The sequence below is a fragment of the Lampetra fluviatilis genome, chromosome 57, assembly GCF_964198595.1.
Source record: "Lampetra fluviatilis chromosome 57, kcLamFluv1.1, whole genome shotgun sequence".
Taxonomy (NCBI): Eukaryota; Metazoa; Chordata; class Hyperoartia; order Petromyzontiformes; family Petromyzontidae; genus Lampetra; species Lampetra fluviatilis.
In genome coordinates this window covers 4,406,565-4,428,988 of record NC_136331.1, presented here as the reverse complement: position 1 = coordinate 4,428,988, position 22,424 = coordinate 4,406,565, and the positions used below count along the sequence as shown (strand labels likewise).

At 52.3% G+C, this 22,424-nt stretch overlaps 1 protein-coding gene across 1 annotated transcript; it reads right to left on the bottom strand.

The window, feature by feature from the left end:
* Positions 1-208: 208 nt before the first annotated feature.
* On the bottom strand, positions 209-22,196 carry LOC144950364 (cysteine-rich venom protein latisemin-like). The gene is made up of 7 exons (XM_078880479.1): positions 22,189-22,196; positions 11,067-11,250; positions 9,424-9,526; positions 7,665-7,813; positions 4,934-5,034; positions 4,094-4,182; positions 209-351 (listed from the first exon to the last, which is right to left on the bottom strand). Exons 1-7 carry the CDS (start codon positions 22,194-22,196, stop codon positions 209-211), a joined length of 777 nt encoding a protein of 258 aa, XP_078736605.1.
* Positions 22,197-22,424: the final 228 nt, after the last annotated feature.

The window sequence follows — 22,424 nt, the reverse complement described above, 5'->3', positions numbered from 1 at the left end:
GGTGGGGGGGAGCGAGGGGGGTGGAGCGAGGGGGGTGGAGCGAGGGGGTGGGGGGGAGCGAGGGGGGTGTAGCGAGGGGGGTGGAGCGAGGGGGTGGGGGGGAGCGAGGGGGGTGTAGCGAGGGGGGTGGAGCGAGGGGGGTGTAGCGAGGGGGGTGTAGCGAGGGGGGTGGAGCGAGGGGGGTGGAGCGAGTCGTGACGCGGTTCCATCACTGCACCTCCGTCGTGCACCTGCACTTGGCAGGGCAGTTTGTCTGCACGAAGGTTCCCCCCGCGCCGTCGTTCCCGCAGCCGTAGGCGCTGAACAGCTGCGGGCAGTTGCTGAACTTGTCCGCGTAGAGGCACGGGTTGGCTGCGAAATTCAAGGGTGTGTCAGTCTGTGTGTGAGTGAGTCTGTGTGTGAGTCTGTGTGTGAGTCTGTGTGTGTGTGTGTGAGTCTGTGTGTGAGTGAGTCTGTGCTGTGTGTGTGTGAGTCTGTGTGTGTGTGTGAGTCTGTGCTGTGTGTGTGAGTATGTGTGTGAGTCTGTGTGTGTGTGTGAGTCTGAGTCTGTGTGTGAGTCTGTGTGTGAGGCTGTGTGTGTGTGTGAGTCTGTGTGTGAGTCTGTGTGTGTGTGAGTCTGTGTGTGTGTGTGAGTCTGTGAGTGTGTGTGAGTCTGTGTGTGTGTGTGTGTGAGTCTGTGTGTGAGTGAGTCTGTGCTGTGTGTGTGTGAGTCTGTGTGTGTGTGTGAGTCTGTGCTGTGTGTGTGTGAGTCTGTGTGTGAGTCTGAGTGTGTGTGAGTCTGTGTGTGAGTCTGTGTGTGTGTGTGAGTCTGAGTCTGTGTGTGAGTCTGTGTGTGAGGCTGTGTGTGTGTGTGAGTCTGTGTGTGAGTCTGTGTGTGTGTGAGTCTGTGTGTGTGTGTGAGTCTGTGAGTGTGTGTGAGTCTGTGTGTGTGTCTGTGTGTGTGTGAGTCTGTGTATGTGTGAGTCTGTGTGTGTGTGAGTCTGTGTGGGTGAGTCTGTTTGTGAGTCTGTGTGTGAGTCTGTGTGTGTGTGAGTCTGTGTGTGTGTGAGTCTGTGTGTGTGTGTGAGTCTGTGTGTGAGTCTGTGTGTGAGTGAGTCTGTGTGTGAGTGAGTCTGTGCTGTGTGTTTGTGAGTCTGTGTGTGAGTCTGTGTGTGTGTGTGTGAGTCTGTGTGTGTGTGTGTGTCTGTGTGTGGGGAGCGGTAGTGTAGCGGTTAGCGCGCTGCGCTATGAACCTGGAGACACGGGTTCGATTCCCGCTCACGGCCAACACCAGTGACGATTATCTGAACCGGTCCTGGGCCTCCCCTAGGTCGACTCAGCCTGAAATGAGTACCTGGTACGGTGTGTAAACATCGCCACTGGGGAGACAAAGGCGGTCGGGCGTGGTGCTGGCCACCCACCCCCTCGTGTACCGTTCCGGCCTTCATAGGTGCTCGCTAACAGCACTTGCCCCTACAGTCTGTTAAGGCTATACGGGGGATCTTTGCTCTTTGAGTCTGTGTGTGAGTCTGTTTGTTTGTGAATCTGTGTGTGTGTGTGCAGATTTGCTGAGCATTTCTGTGAGGTCCTGGGGGATGGGGCGAATCCCTCAGCCTGGAAAACATCATGGGACAAAGTGGGGATGACCCTGCTGAGGCTGCGGTGCCTCAAATATTGGAGGAGGAAGTCACCCCCTGTGAGTGGCTGGCTGAGGTTCCATCTGTTGAGGAAGTACTGAGGGCGATCCGGAGTCTGAGACCAGGAAAGGCACCGGGCAGAGATGATCTCCCAAGCGAAATGCTGAGGGAGGGTGGCGTTTGTGCGCAGACTGCCCTACATGACATCATAACAACAGTCTGGATCACTGGACGGGTTCCGCAGGATTGGAAGGATGCCCTGATGGTCCCCCTCTTTAAAAAGGGGGACCGCACAGACTGTAACAACTACAGGGCATCTCACTCTTTGGTGTGCCGGGAAAGGTCCTGGCAAGGATTATTCAACATCGCCTAGCTAGGCACGCTAAGGAGAGGCTTGCGGAGCCCCAATGCGGTGCCAGGAAAGGGCGGTCCTGCACAGATGCCATATTTTCTGTCCGTCTGCTACAGCAGAGGTGTAGGGAATTCCCACAAGACTTACATCTCTGCTTCATTGACCTGGTCAAGGCCTATGATATCATCAGTAGGCCTGGGCTCTGGGTTCTTTTTCGTGCTTTCGGAGTCCCTGACCCTCTGCTCACGCTCATTAAGGACCTTCATGGTGGTGAGCAGGCCCGGGTAAAACTACGTGGCCGGGAGTCAGAGCCATGCCCTGTACACCTTGGGGTGCAACAGGGATGTCCTCTGGCTCCCACATTATTTAACATCTATTTCGACCACGTAGTTCGTGAGGCCTTCAGTAGCTGTACCGTAGGAATTTCCATCTGGTACAGATACAACGGGAGGCTGATCGATGCCCGGGTGCGGTCAAGGGATGGCTCCCTTCTAGATTTGAAGCTTTCGTGACTGCAATGATTCATATTCTCAGGTTTTTTCGGTAAAGTCACGTAGGTAAAACATTAAAAGTAATGAAAGTAAAATAAAACAAAACAAAAATAAAAATAAAATTCACGACGTTTCGGAGGCAACATGATGACGGAGACTTGTGTTGCCTCCGAAACGTCGTGAATTTTATTTTTATTTTTGTTTTGTTTTATTTTACTTTCATTACTTTTAATGTTTTACCTACGTGACTTTACCGAAAAAACCTGAGGATGGCTCCCTATTGGTCAACCACGTTATGTATTCTGACGACCTGGTAATTGCGGCTCACTCACAGGAGGAGTTGGAGTCGCTGCTGCTGAAACTGGAGTGTGCCACCAAGAGGAGGGGCCTTACCATCAGCCCCACAAAAACGAAACACCTGCCTGGGTATTTTGTACCATCGGGCACTCCACCCCCACAACTCCCAAACGGTGATGGGGCAGTTGTGGAGAGAGTGGAGAGTTTCCCATACCTGGGCAGTGTGCGACCCGCTCCGGTTTAACAGCAGAGGTCTCACTCCGAATCAGTCGAGCGGCATTATCTTTTGGTCGGCTGCGTAACGCTGTGTGGAAGCTACCTGGTCTGTCGCTCCGCACGAAGCTTCAGGTCTTCTCGGCCACAGTCATTCCCTCCCTTCTCTACGCTTGCGAAACGTGGACCCCCTAATGGAACATCTTCGCCGGTTAGAAACATTTAGGCTGGCCTGCCAAGGATCCATCCTGGGTTTAACCAGGCTGGATTGTGTGAGGAGCTCACAAATCTTCGAAATCTGGACAAAGTCCCATCGGTAGCACCTCCGGCAGGCAAGGCTTCGTTGGCTGGGTCATCTAGCCCGCATGCCCAGCCACCGCATGCCTAAACAGCTTTTGTTCGGCCGGATCGAAGGGGCTAAACGGGCGCGGCACGGGCTAGAGGATGTGGAGCTGAGTGGACTTGCCGTTGATTAGTACCAGCGGTGTCAAGATCGGCCTCTGTGGGTGTGTGTGTAAATGTGCGTGGGTGCGTGGGTGTGCGCGTGCGTGGGTGTGCGTGGGTGTGCGTGTGGGTGTGTGGGTACGTGCGTGTGCGTGTAGGTTCATGAGTGGGTGCGTGAGTGTGTGCGTGGGAGCGTGGGTGGGTGTGTGTGGGTGTGCGTGGGTGCGTGGGTGTGCACGTGGGTGTGCGTGTGGGTGTGTGGGTGCGTGCGTGTGCGTATAGGTTCGTGAGTGCGTGAGTGTGTGCGTGGGTGTGTGCGTGGGTGCGTGGGTACTTGCGTGTGCGTGTAGGTTCGTGAGTGCGTGAGTGTGTGCGTGGGTGCGTGCGTGGGTGTGTGGGTGTGTGCGTGGGTGTGTGCGTGGGTGCGTGCGTGGGTGTGTGCGTGGGTGTGTGCGTGGGTGCGTGAGTGTTTGCGTGGGTGTGTGTGTGTGTGCGTGCGTGCGTGGGTGTGTGTGTGGGTGTGTGCGTGGGTGCGTGAGTGTGTGCGTGAGTGTGTGGGTGTGTGCGTGCGTGGGTGTGTACATGGGTGTGTGCGTGGGTGTGTGCGTGGGTGTGTGCTTGTGTGCGTGGGTGCGTGGGTGTGTGCGTGGGTGTGCGCCGTGGGTGTGCGTGTAACTCACTGCACAGGTTGTTGTCGCAGCTATGGGGGCAGGCCTGGCACGGAGTCCCCAGGTCGTAGGGTTTGTTGATCCTGGTGACCAGGTTCCCTCTGCACGCAGTGGGGAGGATGGTGGGGGGTGGGTGGGGGAGGGTGTTGGGGGGTGGGTGGGGGGTGTTGGGGAGTGGGTGGGGGGGTGTTGGGGAGTGGGTGGGGCGGTGTTGGGGGGTGGGTGGGGGGTGTTGGGGAGTGGGTGGGAGGGTGTTGGGGGGTGGGTGGGGGAGGGTGTTGGGGGGTGGGTGGGGGGTGTTGGGGAGTGGGTGGGGGGGTGTTGGGGAGTGGGTGGGGGCGGTGTTGGGGGGTGGGTGGGGGGGTGTTGGGGAGTGGGTGGGGGCGGTGTTGGGGGGTGGGTGGGGGGTGTTGGGGAGTGGGTGGGGGGGTGTTGGGGAGTGGGTGGGGGGGTGTTGGGGGGTGGGTGGGGGGTGTTGGGGAGTGGGTGGGGGGGGTGTTGGGGAGTGGGTGGGGGGTGTTGGGGAGTGGGTGGGGGGCGGTGTTGGGGAGTGGGTGGGGGGGTGTTGGGGAGTGGGTGGGGGCGGTGTTGGGGGGTGGGTGGGGGGTGTTGGGGAGTGGGTGGGGGGGTGTTGGGGAGTGGGTGGGGGGGTGTTGGGGGGTGGGTGGGGGGTGTTGGGGAGTGGGTGGGGGGGGTGTTGGGGAGTGGGTGGAGGGTGTTGGGGGGTGGGTGTGGGGGGGTGTTGGGGGGTGGGTGAGGGGGTGTTGGGGTGTGGGGGGGATGTTGGGGGGTGGGTGGGGGAGGTTTTGGGAGGTGTTGTGGGGAGTGGGTGGGGTGGGTCCACTAACTCACGCGGGGCAGTAGTGGCACACGTAGAGGTACTTGAGGGCACCGGGGTGGTTGGGGCAGTAGTTGACGGCGCAGCCCACCTGGTGGGACTTGTACCACACCACCTGGGGGGGAGGGGGGGCGGGGGGGGGCACGCGGACACCGAGGGGGGGGGGTGCGAGTTGAGCGATCGCACGGGGCGGCTGACTGCTACAGGGTGCAGCTTGCAGCCCACAGCTTCACGACCCTCACCCTGGTGGTGGTGGTGGTGAGCGTGGTGGTGGTGGTGAGCGTGGTGGTGAGCGTGGTGGTGGTGAGCGTGGTGGTGGTGGTGAGCGTGGTGGTGAGCGTGGTGGTGAGCGTGGTGGTGGTGAACGTGGTGGTGGTGGTGGTGAGCGTGGTGGTGAGCGTGGTGGTGAGCGTGGTGGTGGTGAGCGTGGTGGTGGTGGTGAGCGTGGTGGTGGTGAGCGTAGTGGTGGTGGTGGTGGTGAGCGTGGTGGTGGTGGTGGTGGTGACCGTGGTGGTGAGCGTGGTGGTGAGCGTGGTGGTGGTGAGCGTGGTGGTGGTGGTGAGCGTGGTGGTGGTGGTGGTGGTGAGCGTGGTGGTGGTGGTGGTGAGCGTGGTGGTGGTGAGCGTGGTGGTGGTGGTGGTGAGCGTGGTGGTGAGCGTGGTGGTGGTGAGCGTGGTGGTGGTGGTGAGCGTGGTGGTGAGCGTGGTGGTGAGCGTGGTGGTGGTGAACGTGGTGGTGGTGGTGGTGAGCGTGGTGGTGAGCGTGGTGGTGAGCGTGGTGGTGGTGAGCGTGGTGGTGGTGGTGGTGAGCGTGGTGGTGGTGAGCGTAGTGGTGGTGGTGGTGGTGAGCGTGGTGGTGGTGGTGGTGGTGGTGACCGTGGTGGTGAGCGTGGTGGTGAGCGTGGTGGTGGTGAGCGTGGTGGTGGTGGTGAGCGTGGTGGTGGTGAGCGTGGTGGTGGTGGTGGTGAGCGTGGTGGTGGTGGTGATTAGCGTGGTGGTGAGCGTGGTGGTGGTGAGCGTGGTGGTGGTGGTGAGCGTGGTGGTGGTGAGCGTGGTGGTGGTGGTGAGCGTGGTGGTGGTGGTGATTAGCGTGGTGGTGAGCGTGGTGGTGGTGGTGAGCGTGGTGGTGGTGGTGGTGGTGGTGAGCGTGGTGGTGGTGGTGGTGAGCGTGGTGGTGGTGAGCGTGGTGGTGGTGGTGGTGAGCGTGGTGGTGAGCGTGGTGGTGGTGAGCGTGGTGGTGGTGGTGAGCGTGGTGGTGAGCGTGGTGGTGAGCGTGGTGGTGGTGAACGTGGTGGTGGTGGTGGTGGTGAGCGTGGTGGTGAGCGTGGTGGTGGTGAGCGTGGTGGTGGTGGTGAGCGTGGTGGTGGTGAGCGTAGTGGTGGTGGTGGTGGTGAGCGTGGTGGTGGTGGTGGTGACCGTGGTGGTGAGCGTGGTGGTGAGCGTGGTGGTGGTGAGCGTGGTGGTGGTGGTGAGCGTGGTGGTGGTGAGCGTGGTGGTGGTGGTGGTGAGCGTGGTGGTGGTGGTGATTAGCGTGGTGGTGAGCGTAGTGGTGGTGAGCGTGGTGGTGGTGGTGAGCGTGGTGGTGGTGAGCGTGGTGGTGGTGGTGAGCGTGGTGGTGGTGGTGGTGGTGAGCGTGGTGGTGGTGGTGAGCGTGGTGGTGGTGAGCGTGGTGGTGGTGGTGGTGGTGAGCGTGGTGGTGGTGGTGGTGAGCGTGGTGGTGAGCGTGGTGGTGGTGAGCGTGGTGGTGGTGGTGGTGAGCGTGGTGGTGGTGGTGGTGAGCGTGGTGGTGGTGAGCGTGGTGGTGGTGGTGGTGAGCGTGGTGGTGGTGGTGGTGGTGAGCGTGGTGGTGAGCGTGGTGGTGGTGGTGGTGGTGGTGGTGGTGAGCGTGGTGGTGGTGTTGGTGGTGGTGAGCGTGGTGGTGGTGAGCGTAGTGGTGGTGGTGGTGAGCGTGGTGGTGGTGGTGGTGACCGTGGTGGTGAGCGTGGTGGTGAGCGTGGTGGTGGTGAGCGTGGTGGTGGTGGTGAGCGTGGTGGTGGTGAGCGTGGTGGTGGTGGTGGTGAGCGTGGTGGTGGTGGTGGTGGTGATTAGCGTGGTGGTGAGCGTGGTGGTGGTGAGCGTGGTGGTGGTGGTGAGCGTGGTGGTGGTGAGCGTGGTGGTGGTGGTGAGCGTGGTGGTGGTGGTGGTGGTGAGCGTGGTGGTGGTGGTGGTGAGCGTGGTGGTGGTGAGCGTGGTGGTGGTGGTGGTGGTGGTGGTGGTGAGCGTGGTGGTGGTGGTGGTGGTGGTGGTGGTGGTGAGCGTGGTGGTGAGCGTGGTGGTGGTGAGCGTGGTGGTGGTGGTGGTGAGCGTGGTGGTGGTGGTGGTGAGCGTGGTGGTGGTGAGCGTGGTGGTGGTGGTGAGCGTGGTGGTGGTGGTGGTGGTGGTGGTGGTGGTGGTGAGCGTGGTGGTGAGCGTGGTGGTGGTGGTGGTGAGCGTGGTGGTGGTGTTGGTGGTGAGCGTGGTGGTGGTGGTGGTGGTGGTGAGCGTGGTGGTGGTGTTGGTGGTGAGCGTGGTGGTGGTGGTGAGCGTGGTGGTGGTGAGCGTGGTGGTGGTGGTGGTGAGCGTGGTGGTGAGCGTGGTGGTGGTGGTGAGCGTGGTGGTGGTGGTGGTGGTGAGCGTGGTGGTGGTGGTGGTGGTGAGCGTGGTGGTGGTGAGCGTGGTGGTGGTGGTGAGCGTGGTGGTGGTGTTGGTGGTGAGCGTGGCCCCTCACCTGAGTGTAGTGTCCCACTGCCCCGGGCCCCACAGCCCCCGTGCCGTACTGGAAGCCGGGGGTGGTCACCTCGTCGTACCAGCTGTGCACCACCTCGTCCCACGACCGTGGGTTGCTGGACATGAAGAGGTTCTCTCCGCAGCCCCACTCTGAGGAGGAGGAGGAGGAGCCGGGTGCGTGCAGTGTAAGATCATTCGCGTCGCAGGAATGCGTGCACGTTGAACTTCTAATGCACCACCATTGGAACCTCATTTGCCAGTAAAAAAAATGATAATTGTTTTTTTTACCCTTTTATCTGGCAACAAAACTGACACCTTTTTACGAGGAGTCATGTTTGCATAGACCACAATACCTGCAGTCATAATGCAAACAAAAAACATAACTCTGATAATGTATGCAGTAAAAAAATAAGATAATCGGTTTTTTACCCTTTTATCTGGCAACAAAACTGACACCTTTTTTACGAGGAGTCATGTTTGCATAGACCACAATACCTGCAGTCATAATGCAAACAAAAAACATAACTCTGATAATGTATGCAGTAAAAAAAAGATAATTGTTTTTTTACCCTTTTATCTGGCAACAAAACTGACACCTTTTTTTACGAGGAGTCATGTTTGCATAGACCACAATACCTGCAGCCATAATGCAAACAAAAAACATAACTCTGATAATATATGCACTGTCCTTGAAGTAGATTGGTCTACACCCGAGACAGCTTTCCTTAGAGCCTAGTCTCACATGGTGTTGGACCAGATGACGCCAAAAGGCGCACAACTCAAAGACAATGCACCATCAGAGTTTGCATCGTACGTAGCCCACCGTGCTAATCGGAGGTGCGGGTGAGTGTGTGGGTGAGTGACTGCGTGAGTCTACCATCAGCCCCACCAAAACTAGTGAGGCCTTCAGTAGCTGTACCGGAGGAATTTCCATCTGGTGCAGATACAATGGGAGGCTGATCGATGCCCGGGTGCGGTCAAGGGATGGCTCCCTATTGGTCAACCACGTTATGTATGCTGACGACCTGGTAATTGCGGCTCACTCACATGAGGAGTTGGAGTTGCTGCTGCTTAAACTGGAGTGTGACACTAGGAGGTGCGGCCTTACCATCAGCCCCACCAAAACGAAGCACCTGCCTGGGTATTTTGTACCATCGGACACTCCACCCCCACAACTCCCAACTGGTGATGGGGCAGTTGTGGAGAGAGTGGAGAGTTTCCCATACCTGAGCAGTGTGCTCATGACCGGCTCCGGTTTGACACCAGAGGTTTCACTCCGAATCAGTCGAGCGGCAATATCTTTTCTATCGGTTGCTTAACACTGTGCAGTCACTATGGGAACCTCATTTGCCCGTAAAAATATGATAATTGGTTTTTTACCCTTCTATCTGGCTACAAAACTGTGAGACTAGGCTCTAAGGAAAGCTGTCTCGGGTGTGGACCAATTAACTTCAAGGACAGTGCATACATTATCAGAGTTATGTTTTTTGTTTGCATTATCACTGCAGGTATTGCGGTCTATTCAAACATGACTCCTCGTAAAAAGGTGTCAGTTTTGTTGTCAGATAAAAGGGTAAAAAAACAATTATCATTTTTTTTTACTGCATACATTATCAGAGTTATGTCTTTTGTTTGTATTATGACTGCAGGTATTGCGGTCTATGCAAACATGACTCCTCGTAAAAAGGTGTCAGTTTTGTAGCCAGATAGAAGGGTAAAAAACCATTATCACTGTGCAGTCACGGAAGCTTTTTTGTCACCTGCTTGCGGCGTCTTCCAGGTGCGTGTGCTGCTGGGGCTGTGCGTGAAGCTGCAGGCAGCGGCCCACAGGCGGCTGGTCCCCGCCGCCTGTTCGTTGTACGCCTGTAGCAGACAAGTCCCGGCACACTCAGCCAGGCTGTGCCACAACCACCACCACCATCATACCACTCACCCACCCACCCACCCACTCACACCTCCATCCCACCCACACACTCACCCCTCGATCCCACCCACACACTCACCCCTCGATCCCACCCACACACTCACCCCTCGATCCCACCCACACACTCACACCTCGATCCCACCCACACACTCACCCCTCCACCCACTCACCCCTCCATCCCAACCACTCACCCTTCCACGCACCCCTCCACCCTCCACCCCACCCACTCAGCCGTCCACCTCACCCACCCACCCACTCACCACTCCATCCCACCCACTCACCCACCTACTCACCCACCCACCCTCCACCCCACCCACTCAGGCCTCCACTCACTCACCACTCCACCTCACCCACCCACTCACCCATCCATCCCACCCACTCACCCACCCACCCACCCACTCACCCCTCCACTCACCCCTCCACCCTCCACCCCACCCACACACCCCTCCACCCCACCCACCCACTCACCCCTCCATCCCACCAACTCACCCCTCCATGCCACCCACTCACCCCTCCACCCCCTCACTTCACCCACTCACCCCTCCATCCCACCCACCCCACTGACGCCCCCACCTCCACCCCCTCTCTAGCAAATCCGCAAATTCACCGGCGTGGTGAGGTATGGTCGCGTAAGACCTCACGACACGCACACAAGTGGGAAGTGAAATCCGTCTTGTTTTTTACAAAATCGGTCGCCGCTTGAAGGCGAAGCCTCTGCTCACCGCTGCGGAGGAGCAAACGCAACCAAAGTGGAAAGCGCAATTTGCTCGCAACCGGTTGCAGAGACACGTTCGCGTATGCAACTGAGTCGCATGCAACTGATTGCTCAGGTGGGGGACCCCAGCATTAATATGTCCCGCGGCTCTGCTGGGCTGTCTGTTGTGTTTGTGTCTAAATCGTTGTATCTAATTCGTCGTGTCTCAATCATTTTTCCAAATTATTGTGCCTAAATCTTCGTGTCTAAATAATTGTGTCTAAATAATCTTGTCTAAAGGATCGTATCTAAATCATCGTACCTGACTCGTTGTTTCTAAATCATTGTGTCTGAATCATTCCGTCTAAATCGTCGTGTTTAAATCATCGTGACTAAATCATTGTCTAAATCTTTGCGTCTAAATCATTGTACGTAGCCGACCCTGCTAATCGGAGGATGGGTGGAGTGTGTGGCAGAGGTCGCAAACGGGTTTTGATTCCTTACCCGTACCCGGCCGCACCAGGGTCGTAAACTGCTACCCGTACCCGGCCGGGTACAGGTACCCGTATCCTACCCGCACCCGTACCCTACCCGAAATGAGTGACAAACGGTTACTCACCAGTGACTAACGGCCTACCCGTGCCCGTACCCAGCCGCACCAAGGTCGCAAACGGCTACCCGGGTAGGGTACGGGTATCGGGTACCCGGTTGCGACATCTGGTGTGTGGGGGCCACATAGTGGAGGGGGGGGGGGGCGATGGGCGCTGACTGCCACGTGTCCTCACCATCTTGAGCATGTTGCTGGCGGTCGGCACCACGCCGCGCCGCAGCTCATTGTGAACGTCCACGATGACCTTCCTGTTCGCCGGCAGCGTCGTGTCCAGGAGCTTCCAGTCGTTGACGGATGTCGCCACCACGACGCTCGCCATGAACACCAACGCCGCCGCCGCCGAGGTTACGAGGTTAGTGCTGGGGGGGGGGGGTGCGGTGCACGCACGCGCATAGACACCGTCACCACCACCTTCATCACCACCACCGTCATCGTCACCGTCATCGTCACCACCGTCACCATTATCATCATCGCCACCATCACCACCACCGTCATCGTCACCACCTTCACCATTATCATCATCACCACCATCACCACGACCATCATCATCGTCGTCACCATCATCATCACCGTCACCACCTTCACCGTTATCATCATCATCACCACGACCATCATCATCATCGTCACCATCATCATCACCCTCACCACCTCCACCATTATCATCATCACCACCATCACCACGACCATCATCATCGTCGTCACCATCACCGTCATCGTCACCACCTTCATCACCACCTTCATCACCACCACCGTCATCGTCACCACCTTCACCATTATCATCATCACCACCATCACCACCGTCACCACCTTCACCATTATCATCATCACCACCATCACCACCACCGTCATCGTCACCACCTTCACCATTATCATCATCACCACCATCACCACGACCATCATCATCGTCGTCACCATCATCATCACCGTCACCACCTTCACCATTATCATCATCACCACCATCACCACGACCATCATCATCACCACCATCACCACCACCGTCATCGTCACCACCTTCACCATTATCATCATCGCCACCATCACCACGACCATCATCATCATCGTCACCATCACCATCACCCTCACTACCACCATTATCATCATCACCATCATCACCACCTGCACCACCACCATCGTGATCACCACCATCATCAGCCACGATCAATACGCTGCTGGATAAAGGCTTGCTCAGGCCAGTGCTTCGTTCGGTGAACAGCTCGTGAAAGCAAATGTAACAGAGCTAACTGTGATATCCTTGGCGGCAACCAGCGCACTGCGAGTAATGACGGTCAGACCACGACCTCTGACTCACACGGCTGGAGTTGAACCAAAAACTGACAGGTGTAAAGGAGAGCCAACACAAGGTTGCAGGGGGTTCGCATTTTATTCCTTTCCTCCCATCCACCTGTCCCCAGCCGTCCCAATCTCGTTCCTGTCAACCAATCCCTCTCCCCGCCCGTTATCTCCCTGATATCTCCTCTTCTCCCCCTTCTCCTGTCAACCTCCCACTCCCCCTCCTATTGGTGGGAATCCTTCCCATGACACCCCTACACAGGCAATTGTAACCGGTCTGAGACCATGAATTTCTCGAGACTTAATACCCCGGTTCGAGGCCGGGGACTGAGACCCGGATTGGCCCGGCCTCCTCCGCCGTCAAACATTTAAACTTTCAGGTAGTACAGGGTGTTCTTGGTTCTTTCGGTAAAGTCACGTAGAAGGGAAATAATAAAATAATAGAAATAAAACATAATTAAATATAATTCTCACGACGTTTTCGGCCACAACGCAAGAATCCGTCCTCAGGTGAAGAACAGGTCTGTCGGAAAGACAGCGTCTCATTCAGACGCTGAACCAAGAATAAGGGAAATAATAAAATATATCTTTATTATTTTGTTGGTTCTTTCGGTAAAGTCACGTAGAAGGGAAATAATAAAATAATAGAAATAAAACATAATAAAATAATTGTCACGACGTTTCGGCCGCAACGCATGCAGCCGTCCTCAGGTGAAGAACAGGTCTGTCGGAAAGACAGCGTCTCATTCAGACGCTGAACCAAGAATAATGGAAATAATAAAATATATCTTTATTATTTTGTTGGTTCTTTCGGTAAAGTCACGTAGAAGGGAAATAATAAAATAATGGAAATAAAAGATAATAAAATAATTCTCACGACGTTTCGGCCACAACGCAAGCAGCCGTCCTCAGGTGAAAAACAGGTCTTAGAGTCGCGGCATCTCTTCAGAAAGGTGAGAGACTCGATTAGCTGAGCCTTCTTATCACGGAGTTTGTTGAAGGATCTTAAAGTTTTGTGGAATCCCACCCCGTAGTTGCGGTTAAATTTCGATTTAAAGCGTTCGTGACTGCAGGGATTCATCTTCTTGGTTCTTTCGGTAAAGTCACGTAGAAGGGAAATAATAAAATAATAGAAATAAAACATAATAAAATAATTGTCACGACGTTTCGGCCACAACGCAAGCGGCCGTCCTCAGGTGAAGAACAGGTCTGTCGGTAGCATCGCCATTAGGATACACGCGTACTGACGGATGCACCGTAACGATTACGAAGATCGCGTCATGCCGATACACCGCGATCATCACGATGCTCTCGTTCTCTTTGGTTCTTTCGATAAAGTCACGTAGGTAGAAATAAAATAAAATAATTAAATTAACTCATTTCACTTCTAGCCACGTAGTATGGATTCCTGCGGTCACGAAAGCTTCAAAACAAGTTTGATCTTCTTGGTTCTTTCGGTAAAGTCACGTAGAAGGGAAGTAATAAAATCATAAAAATAAAACATAATAAAATAATTCTCACGACGTTTCGGCCACAACGCAAGCAGCCGTCCTCAGGTGAAGACCAGGTCTGTCGGGGAGACAGCGTCTGAAGCTTTTATTATGTTTTAGACAGCGTCTGAAAGCTTCAGACGCTGTCTCCCCGACAGACCTGTTCTTCACCTGAGGACGGCTGCTTGCGTTGTGGCCGAAACGTCGTGAGAATTGTATTTTATTATGTTTTATTTTTATTATTTTATTACTTCCCTTCTACGTGACTTTACCGAAAGAACCAAGAAGATGAATCCCTGCAGTCACGAAAGCTTTAAATCGAAACAAGTTTGATGCTCACATACTCACAACATCTCTGGCTGCTGGGATGGGAACGGGCGGCAGTGCCTCTCTGATCGGCGTTGGGAGCTGGTGCTCGACTTTTATACGCAGCGAAATCCTTGACAAGGGGCGCGTCGCTCGCTTGTCACCCGTCAGAATAACCCAAAACACACTTCACAATAACTTCGCAATAACTTCACAATCACAGTGGTTGGGCGCGCGGTTTAATTGGACTTGCGGTGCGATGGGCGCGTTCAGCCGGGCCACCCCCCCTCACCGCCCAGGTGACTTGGAAGGAGAGTTGTGGTTTAGCGGCGTTGCGTAATGACACCTACCACTACCCTCGATGACATCGAAATATATATAAAAGATCAGTTTAACACGTGGTCGGAGGCTTTCGCAACCAATATTATCCATAACAGAGGGGTTTCTTTTGGGGGGGATCGTGTGAATATAAATGTGTCGTTAAACCCGCCACCACCCGACACAGCCAATTAGTAAAGGGTTTATCACGGAAACAGAACGTGGCCAATTCGTTACTAGTCCAGCACTAACCGGTTGCTGTGTGTTGGAGAGTAAACCCACTGCAACACTGACAATTCGTTACTAGTACAGCACTAACCGGTTGCTGTGTGTTGGAGAGTTAAACCCACTACAACATTGACAATTCGTTACTAGTTCAGCACTAACCGGTTGCTGTGTGTTGGAGAGTAAACCCACTACAACACTGACAATTCGTTACTAGTTCAGCACTAACCGGTTGCTGTGTGTTGGAGAGTAAACCCACTACAACATTGACAATTCGTTACTAGTACAGCACTAACCGGTTGCTGTGTGTTGGAGAGTAAACCCACTGCAACACTGACAATTCGTTACTAGTTCAGCACTAACCGGTTGTGTGTTGGAGAGTTAAACCCACTACAACATTGACAATTCGTTACTAGTTCAGCACTAACCGGTTGCTGTGTGTTGGAGAGTTAAACCCACTACAACATTGACAATTCGTTACTAGTTCAGCACTAACTGGTTGCTGTGTGTTGGAGAGTAAACCCACTACAACATTGACAATTCGTTACTAGTACAGCACTAACCGGTTGTGTGTGTTGGAGAGTTAAACCCACTACAACATTGACAATTCGTTACTAGTTCAGCACTAACCGGTTGTGTGTGTTGGAGAGTTAAACCCACTACAACATTGACAATTCGTTACTAGTTCAGCACTAACCGGTTGTGTGTTGGAGAGTGGGTTTACTCAGCGCCGGGTGGTGGCGGGTTTCACAACACGTTGATATTTAGATGACCTAACCCAAAAACCTTTTATATGTAAATCAAATATTGCACAGTTTGCCCTAATGGCCCAATACGCCCAGTAGCCAGCAACAAGCAGCACTCTTATGGTCGTTAGAGATAAGAGTCCATGAGTCCAGACGTTTCTCGGATTCAGCAAGTTTTTTATTATGCTAATAAGAAGTCAAGAAGGCAGCCGATTTTGAGGAAATTCCAGAGTGGAGCCGAGTGAGGGGGAGAGACCGGTGTTCTCTTTTTAATCGTGGGAAAGATGTTATTAACCATGCAAAAAAGATGTAACTACACATTTTTGGACCATCTTATTTGACAGGCACTATTTTACTTTACCGAGTGTTAACATCCCCAGCGTTGAACAGTACTCTCCTTTTTCGTATTTGATTGTCAGCCAACACTGGTAGACAACAACATGGGCATTTTCGTTCTCTTCTATCATGTGCACCAACAGAGGCTTGCGCACAAACAAAGACAAAGATCCCCTGTATAGCCTTAACAGACTGTAGGGGCAAGTGCTGTTAGCGAGCACCTATGAAGGCCGGAACGGTACACGAGGGGGTGGGTGGCCAGCACCACGCCCGACCGCCTTTGTCTCCCTAGTGGCGATGTTTACTACACACCGCACCAGGTACTCATTTGAGGCTGAGTCGACCTAGGGGAGGCCCGGGACCGGTTCAGATAATCGTCACTGGTGTTGGCCGTGAGCTGGAATCGAACTCGTGTCGCCGGGTTCATAGCGCACAAACACGTCCACGTCTACGTTCACCTCGTGCTCTTTTAGCCCCGCCCCCCCCTCCCAATACGTTCCATTCATTGGCTGCCACATTCTGATAAGCCCCCCCCTCCTCTCCTCCCCCTTAACTTGTATTTAAGAACTTGCATCTTGGAATCCCTGCCTCACTTGATACAGCAAATCTGGCTGTGACGGTCCCACCTGATGACGGAGACTTGTGTTGCCTCCGAAACGTCGTGATTTTTATTATTTTATTTTTTTATTAATTTTAATTTTACCTACGTGACTTTACCGAAAAAACTAAGAGTATGAATCCTTGCAGTCACTAAAGATTCAAATCTAGAAGCTATTGAAACTTTGATCATTAGACCTCCTTAGCCAGTACCAAAATATAATAATAGGATGTTTCCCCTTTTTTCTGGCAACAAAACTGAAACCTTTTAACAAGGATTCATGTCTGCATTAACCACAATACTTACAGTCAAAATGGAAACAAAAAACACACTATGATAATACATGCATTGTCCTTGAAAATGATTGGTCCACACCAAGGGACGGCTTTTTTAAATCCTTTATATTAAGTTCACTTGCTTGCTTGCTTGCGCGCTTACGACCGTGCAAATCTTTCGGTCGTTTTTTAACCCACTTCCCGTGATCCAATCGAGCTGACATTTTGCACACAGACTCGTTGTGCGTGACAATTTATTTTCGTGAAAATTTTTTTCCATAACTTCACACTTTTTAGGGAAAAAATATATATTTAATTACCAATTGCTTAATGGTGGCAGGCAATCATCTAACCCATAGGTGGCAGCCATCTCAAGCCAGAGGACGAGAGGACTCTAGCCGCCACGCATATAAAGGATTTATAGTGAAAAACTTTGTTTTTACGGGTTAATTTTTTTTTTAAGGCTCGACCCAATTGGTGCTCAACCAGAGGACGCCAAAAGGCGTACAGCTCAAAGACAATGCTGCACTATCAAAGTAATGAGGGCTCGGGGTGAGCATCTACATCATTAGACCATCTTTGCCAGTACCAAAATATAATAATAGGGTTTTTCAGTTTTGTCACCAGAAAAAAGGGGGGAAAACCGTTTTATTATATTTCAACTTTGTTTTATTTTACCAGGGCCCACTGAGCTACCTAGCTTTTTTTTCAGAAGCAACCTCATGGAAATCGCAAACGAGAGCTTGCGAGGTGGCTTATCGCCCTCTTCCCTCCGATATTAGGAAGCCACTGGAGCTATGCACTTTTAAATCTAGATTTAAAACTACTTTCTCTAAAATTGCTTTTTGTGGTGAGTGTTGTTTGGCCTTCCCCCACACCTCCGATTTAGGACGGTTGGCTACGTACGGTGCGAAAGAAGTTCAACGTGCACACATCGCGTGGAAATGTATCGCAGCCAAAGACTCTAAAAGCTTGTTGATTCTAAATGTGGAGGGAACAACCAGAGGACCTGGAGAAAAATCCACGCGACCACGGGGAGAGAGACACGCAGACTCCAAATATACAGCAGCTGGCGTCAGGGTCGGGATCGAACCCACGACCTCCTGCATACCAGGCGAGGTAGTTAACATCTCCTAGCCACCGTGATGATGATGAGAGAGAGACACGCAAACTCCAAATATACAGCAGCAGGCGTCAGGGTCGAGATCGAACCCACGACCTCCTGTACACCAGGCGAGGTAGTTAACATCTCCTAGCCACCGTGATGATGATGAGAGAGAGAGACACGCAAACTCCAAATATACAGCAGCAGGCGTCAGGGTCGGGATCGAACCCACGACCTCCTGCATACCAGGCGAGGTAGTTAACATCTCCTAGCCACCGTGATGAGTCATGGATGTGAAGGATGGTGAATTGCACAAGAAATGTATTCCCCCATCACGCAATTCCTAAAAGCGGGGGCGCTTTTAGGGATTGCGATGTCGACACCGACGCTGAATGTGTCGGCGAGGCCTCTGAGATAAACGTTGATGTAAGAAAAATGTGGCAACGTTTACACTTTCAGGCGCTGACGCCCCAGGCGGATCGTTTGTTTTAAATTGGGCGGGCGATTTATTTATATTAAAAAGGAGGTTTGGCCCCTCTCGTAGTTTCTTTTTTTTCCTCTGTACCAAAAGGATTTGTTGACTCGTTCCCTCCGTGCCAATTTGACGTTTTGCATTTTGAATGTTTTTTTTGTTTTTTTTTACTTTTCTTTCTTTCTATTTTTTTCTTCCCTTTTGAATTTCTTTCTTTCTTGTTTTTCTTTATATTTTCTTTATGTTTTTTTACTTTTTTATTGTTGGTTTATTTCCTCTTAATATTTTTTTAAATACTTGTTTTCATATTTTTGGTATTTTTTTGGCTATTTTATTTATTTACTTTTCTATCCCAATGTTGATCTCCGGTCGCAGCAGCCACCTTCATTTACACGGGATGAGGAAAATCCGGAGCAGCGTGACGCCCCCCCCCCCTCCCCCCAGTCCCCGTGTTAGAGAAACGGTCCGCGGAAGAGGATTTCATAGAGCTACCTCTGACCCACGGAAGTGGATATCACAGAGCCTCATCCGAGATCCCTTCTTCTTCAAGTGACACTCTGGATCATACGAGAGCGATGTTCGTCATGTGACAGTCAAACCGATATTCAAATGACCAGAGCTGTAATTTGGACAAATTCAGTGGAGAGCCAAACTTACGGTGATTGGTGTTTTGTGCAGTCATTGGTGACCACCCCGAGACCATGAACTAACTACACTTGAGAACCCAGTTTAATAACAACCCAAATCTACGCGAGTCGATAGGTCTCTATATGAGTCTGTGGGTCTCTGTGTGAGTTTTTTGAGTCTATGGATCTCTGTGTGAGTCATTGGTCATCAGGATAAACACCATCAACCCACTACACCTGAGAACCCAGTTTTATAACAACCCAAATCTACGCGAATCAACAGGTCTCTATAGAGTCTGTGGGTCTATGGATCTCTGTGTGAGTCTATAGGTCTCTGTGCGAGTCTTTAGAGTCTATGGATCTCTGCCCGAGTCTATGGATCTCTACGCGAGTGATTGGTGATCAGGCTACACACCATCAACTCACTGCGCTGGGTTTCCCACAGGCTAGCGGCTGAAACGTGGACTCGAACCCAGGCCGCCAGCTGTACTGGCTCTGCACCACGAACCTCCGACCACCTCCCCCTCATGGGTAGCCGGGTGCAGTACCCCTCACGTTCACGTGATATTCATTCAGCTCGTGCCTATGAGATGTTAACTACCTCGCCTGGTGTACAGGAGGTCGTGGGTTCGATCCCAACCCTGACGCCTGCTGCTGTATATTTGGAGTTTGCGTGTCTCTCACTCTCTCTCATCATCATCATCACGGTGGCTAGGAGATGTTAACTACCTCGCCTGGTGTACAGGAGGTCGTGGGTTCGATCCCAACCTTGACGCCTGCCGCTGTCTATTTGGAGTCTGCGTGTCTCTCTCTCTCATCATCATCATCACGGTGGCTAGGAGATGTTAACTACCTCGCCTGGTATACAGGAGGTCGTGGGTTCGATCCAAAACCTGACGCCTGCTGCTGTATATTTGGAGTCTGCGTCTCTCTCTCTCTCTCATCACGGTGGCGAGGAGATGTTAACTACCTCGCCTGGTATACAGGAGGTCGTGGGTTCGATCCCAAACCTGACGCCTGCTGCTGTATATTTGGAGTCTGTGTCTCTCTCTCTCTCTCATCACGGTGGCGAGGAGATGTTAACTACCTCGCCTGGTACACAGGAGGTCGTGGGTTCCATCCCAACCTTGACGCCTGCTGTATATTTGTATTCTTAGGTTTTTTCGGTGAAGTCACGTAGGTAAAACATAAAAATTAATAAAAGTAAAATAAAATTAAAATAAAAATCACGACGTTTCGGAGGCAACACAAGCTTCCGTCTTCAGGTGGAACCGTCACAGCCACGACAGCTGTATCAAGTAAATGAGAGATTGCAGGAGCTACCACTCCGTTTATATAATGGTTGGAGAAGGGGGTAAGGGCCAAGTACAGCACACTTTTTATTAATATGGTAAGGTGAGGCTTAAGAGGGTGAGCCTTTGTTATGGAGCGGTACGGTTTGTGACTCAACCTGTGACAACGAGACAACCACTAAACATGGTAAACCTGTAATAGTTGTCTATCAAAGAAGATTGGCAAACAAGTGTAGTTAAATTAATAAAAAGTGTGCTGTACTTGGCCCTTGCCCCACCACCTTCTCCAACCATTATATAAACGGAGTGGTAGCTCCGGCAATCTCTCATTTACTTGATACAGCTGTCGTGGCTGTGACGGTTCCACCTGAAGACGGAAGCTTGTGTTGCCTCCGAAACGTCGTGATTTTTATTTTTATTTTATTTTACTTTTATTAATTTTAATGTTTTACCTACGTGACTTTACCGAAAAAAACCTAAGAATATGAATCCTTGCAGTCACGAAAGCTTCAAATCTAGAATGTATATTTGTAGTTTGCGTGTCTCTCTCTCATCATCATCACGGTGGCTAGGAGATGTTAACTACCTCGCCTGGTATACAGGAGGTCGTGGGTTCCATCCCGACCATGACGCCTGCTGCTGTATATTTGGACTTTGCGTGTCTCTCTCTCTCTCATCATTACGGTGGCTAGGAGATGTTAACTACCTCGCCTGGTGCACAGGAGGTCGTGGGTTCGATCCCGACCCTGACGCCTGCTGCTGTATATTTAGACTTTGCGTGTCTCTCTCTCTCATTATCATCATCACGGTGGCTAGGAGATGTTAACTACCTCTCATTTGTGATGGCCAGGAGGTCAAGGAGCTACGCAGTAGATCAGTGGAGGCCTTAATGGGGCCGTCTATAAATGACGTCACTTGATTTTTGACTATTTTTGACCCCCCCCCCTCGTCACACGGCGTCACAAAAAGTCAGACCCCCCCCCTGAAATATGACGTCACAAAGCTCTGCCCCCCCCCTCCTCGCAAAAATTAAACATGCTTCAAATCGCTTTAAACTATTGTCATTGTAGTGCGTATTTAATGTGGCGCTGCACTCTGACGTTGTAGGAGAAAACATTTATTAAAAAGTCTATTTAATTAAGTAAAACGTGTTGTGTATATTTATTTAAAGTTGCGCATTTTGATGTGACGTCACATTTCTCACCCCCCATCCCCCATCGTCACAAATGTCTGACCCCCCCCCCCCCTAGGTGCGTGACGTCATTTATGGACGGGGCCCTTACACCTGCTCACATATCAACAAAAAAATCACTTTTTACTTTTTAAGTGTGCCAATGTTTAGGAGACGATTGCGCAACTTGGTGGCATGCAAAGTGTGTGGGCGCGTGCTCTTTTTAATATTTGCTGAGATTTTTTTTTTGGGGGGGGTGGAGGGGGGTGGAGAGGGGGAGGGGGGCGGGGTAAGATTTGCATAGAATTTGATTCTCACCTCGGGAGTGGTTTGCTGCGAACGGGTGCGGGCTAATCCTCGGCCGATTACACCACAGGCCTAGCCTCCTGGGGAGGGGGGGGGGCGGTGGGTGGGTGGGGGGCACGTGCCCCCCCAATGATCCGATCAAAATCCCTGATTTCGATCGGATCGTTGGGGTTTATTAGTAATAAATCGGCATTTTTTCGACCCCCACTGCCATTGTGTAGCATATTATTATGTGCCAGGGACTCTATGAGATGATAGGACAATAGTATGAATCCATAATTGGCAATAAGGAACGGCAAAGCAGTTATAAGTGACTCAGAATTGTGCGCAGTTGCGTGTATACAGTCCACACGACTTCCCTGAAGGCATTCACCTTCAGCGAGCGCGATGCCGATCACACAACGCGGTTCGAATTCAACCCTCGATCAATGGCTGCGTCATCGCCGCACACGCGTCGCATACAAAGCAAGGGACAAGTCCTTACTCACTAACAACTCCTTACTAACAACTCCTTACTCACTAACAACTCCTCACTCACTAACAACTCCTTACTCACTAACAACTCCTTACTCACTAACAACTCCTTACTCACTAACAACTCCTTACTCACTAACAACTCCTTACTCACTAACAACTCCTCACTCACTAACAACTCCTTACTAACAACTCCTTACTAACAACTCCTTACTCACTAACAACTCCTCTATCATTTCTCATTGCTGGAGGGGTTTCCCCCTCTACCTGAACATCCTGGCTCCACCATTGGGTGTGGGTGGGGGGGGTGACTCGGGTCGACCCCCCACGGTTGTTTGAATCTCAGCGCCTCTCGCGTGAGCGTGGGAAGCTGCCACCCTCAACGCTGCCGAAAACGCGACCGGATTTTGGGCCTCCCCTATCACATCGCTCACTTTGATTTCGTTTTTTTTACTTTGTCCCACCGCACAAGCCGAGCTCCCCGAGCCGAATGGTGTTTTGTT

Excerpts from the sequence above, each read along its gene's own strand:
- LOC144950364 (XM_078880479.1), bottom strand. Across the intron at positions 9,527-11,066 it reads CCAGCAACATGCTCAAGATG|GCGTACAACGAACAGGCGGC; the intron begins GTGAGGACACGT and ends TGTCTGCTACAG. Across the intron at positions 5,035-7,664 it reads CAGTGGGACACTACACTCAG|GTGGTGTGGTACAAGTCCCA; the intron begins GTGAGGGGCCAC and ends CCTCCCCCCCAG.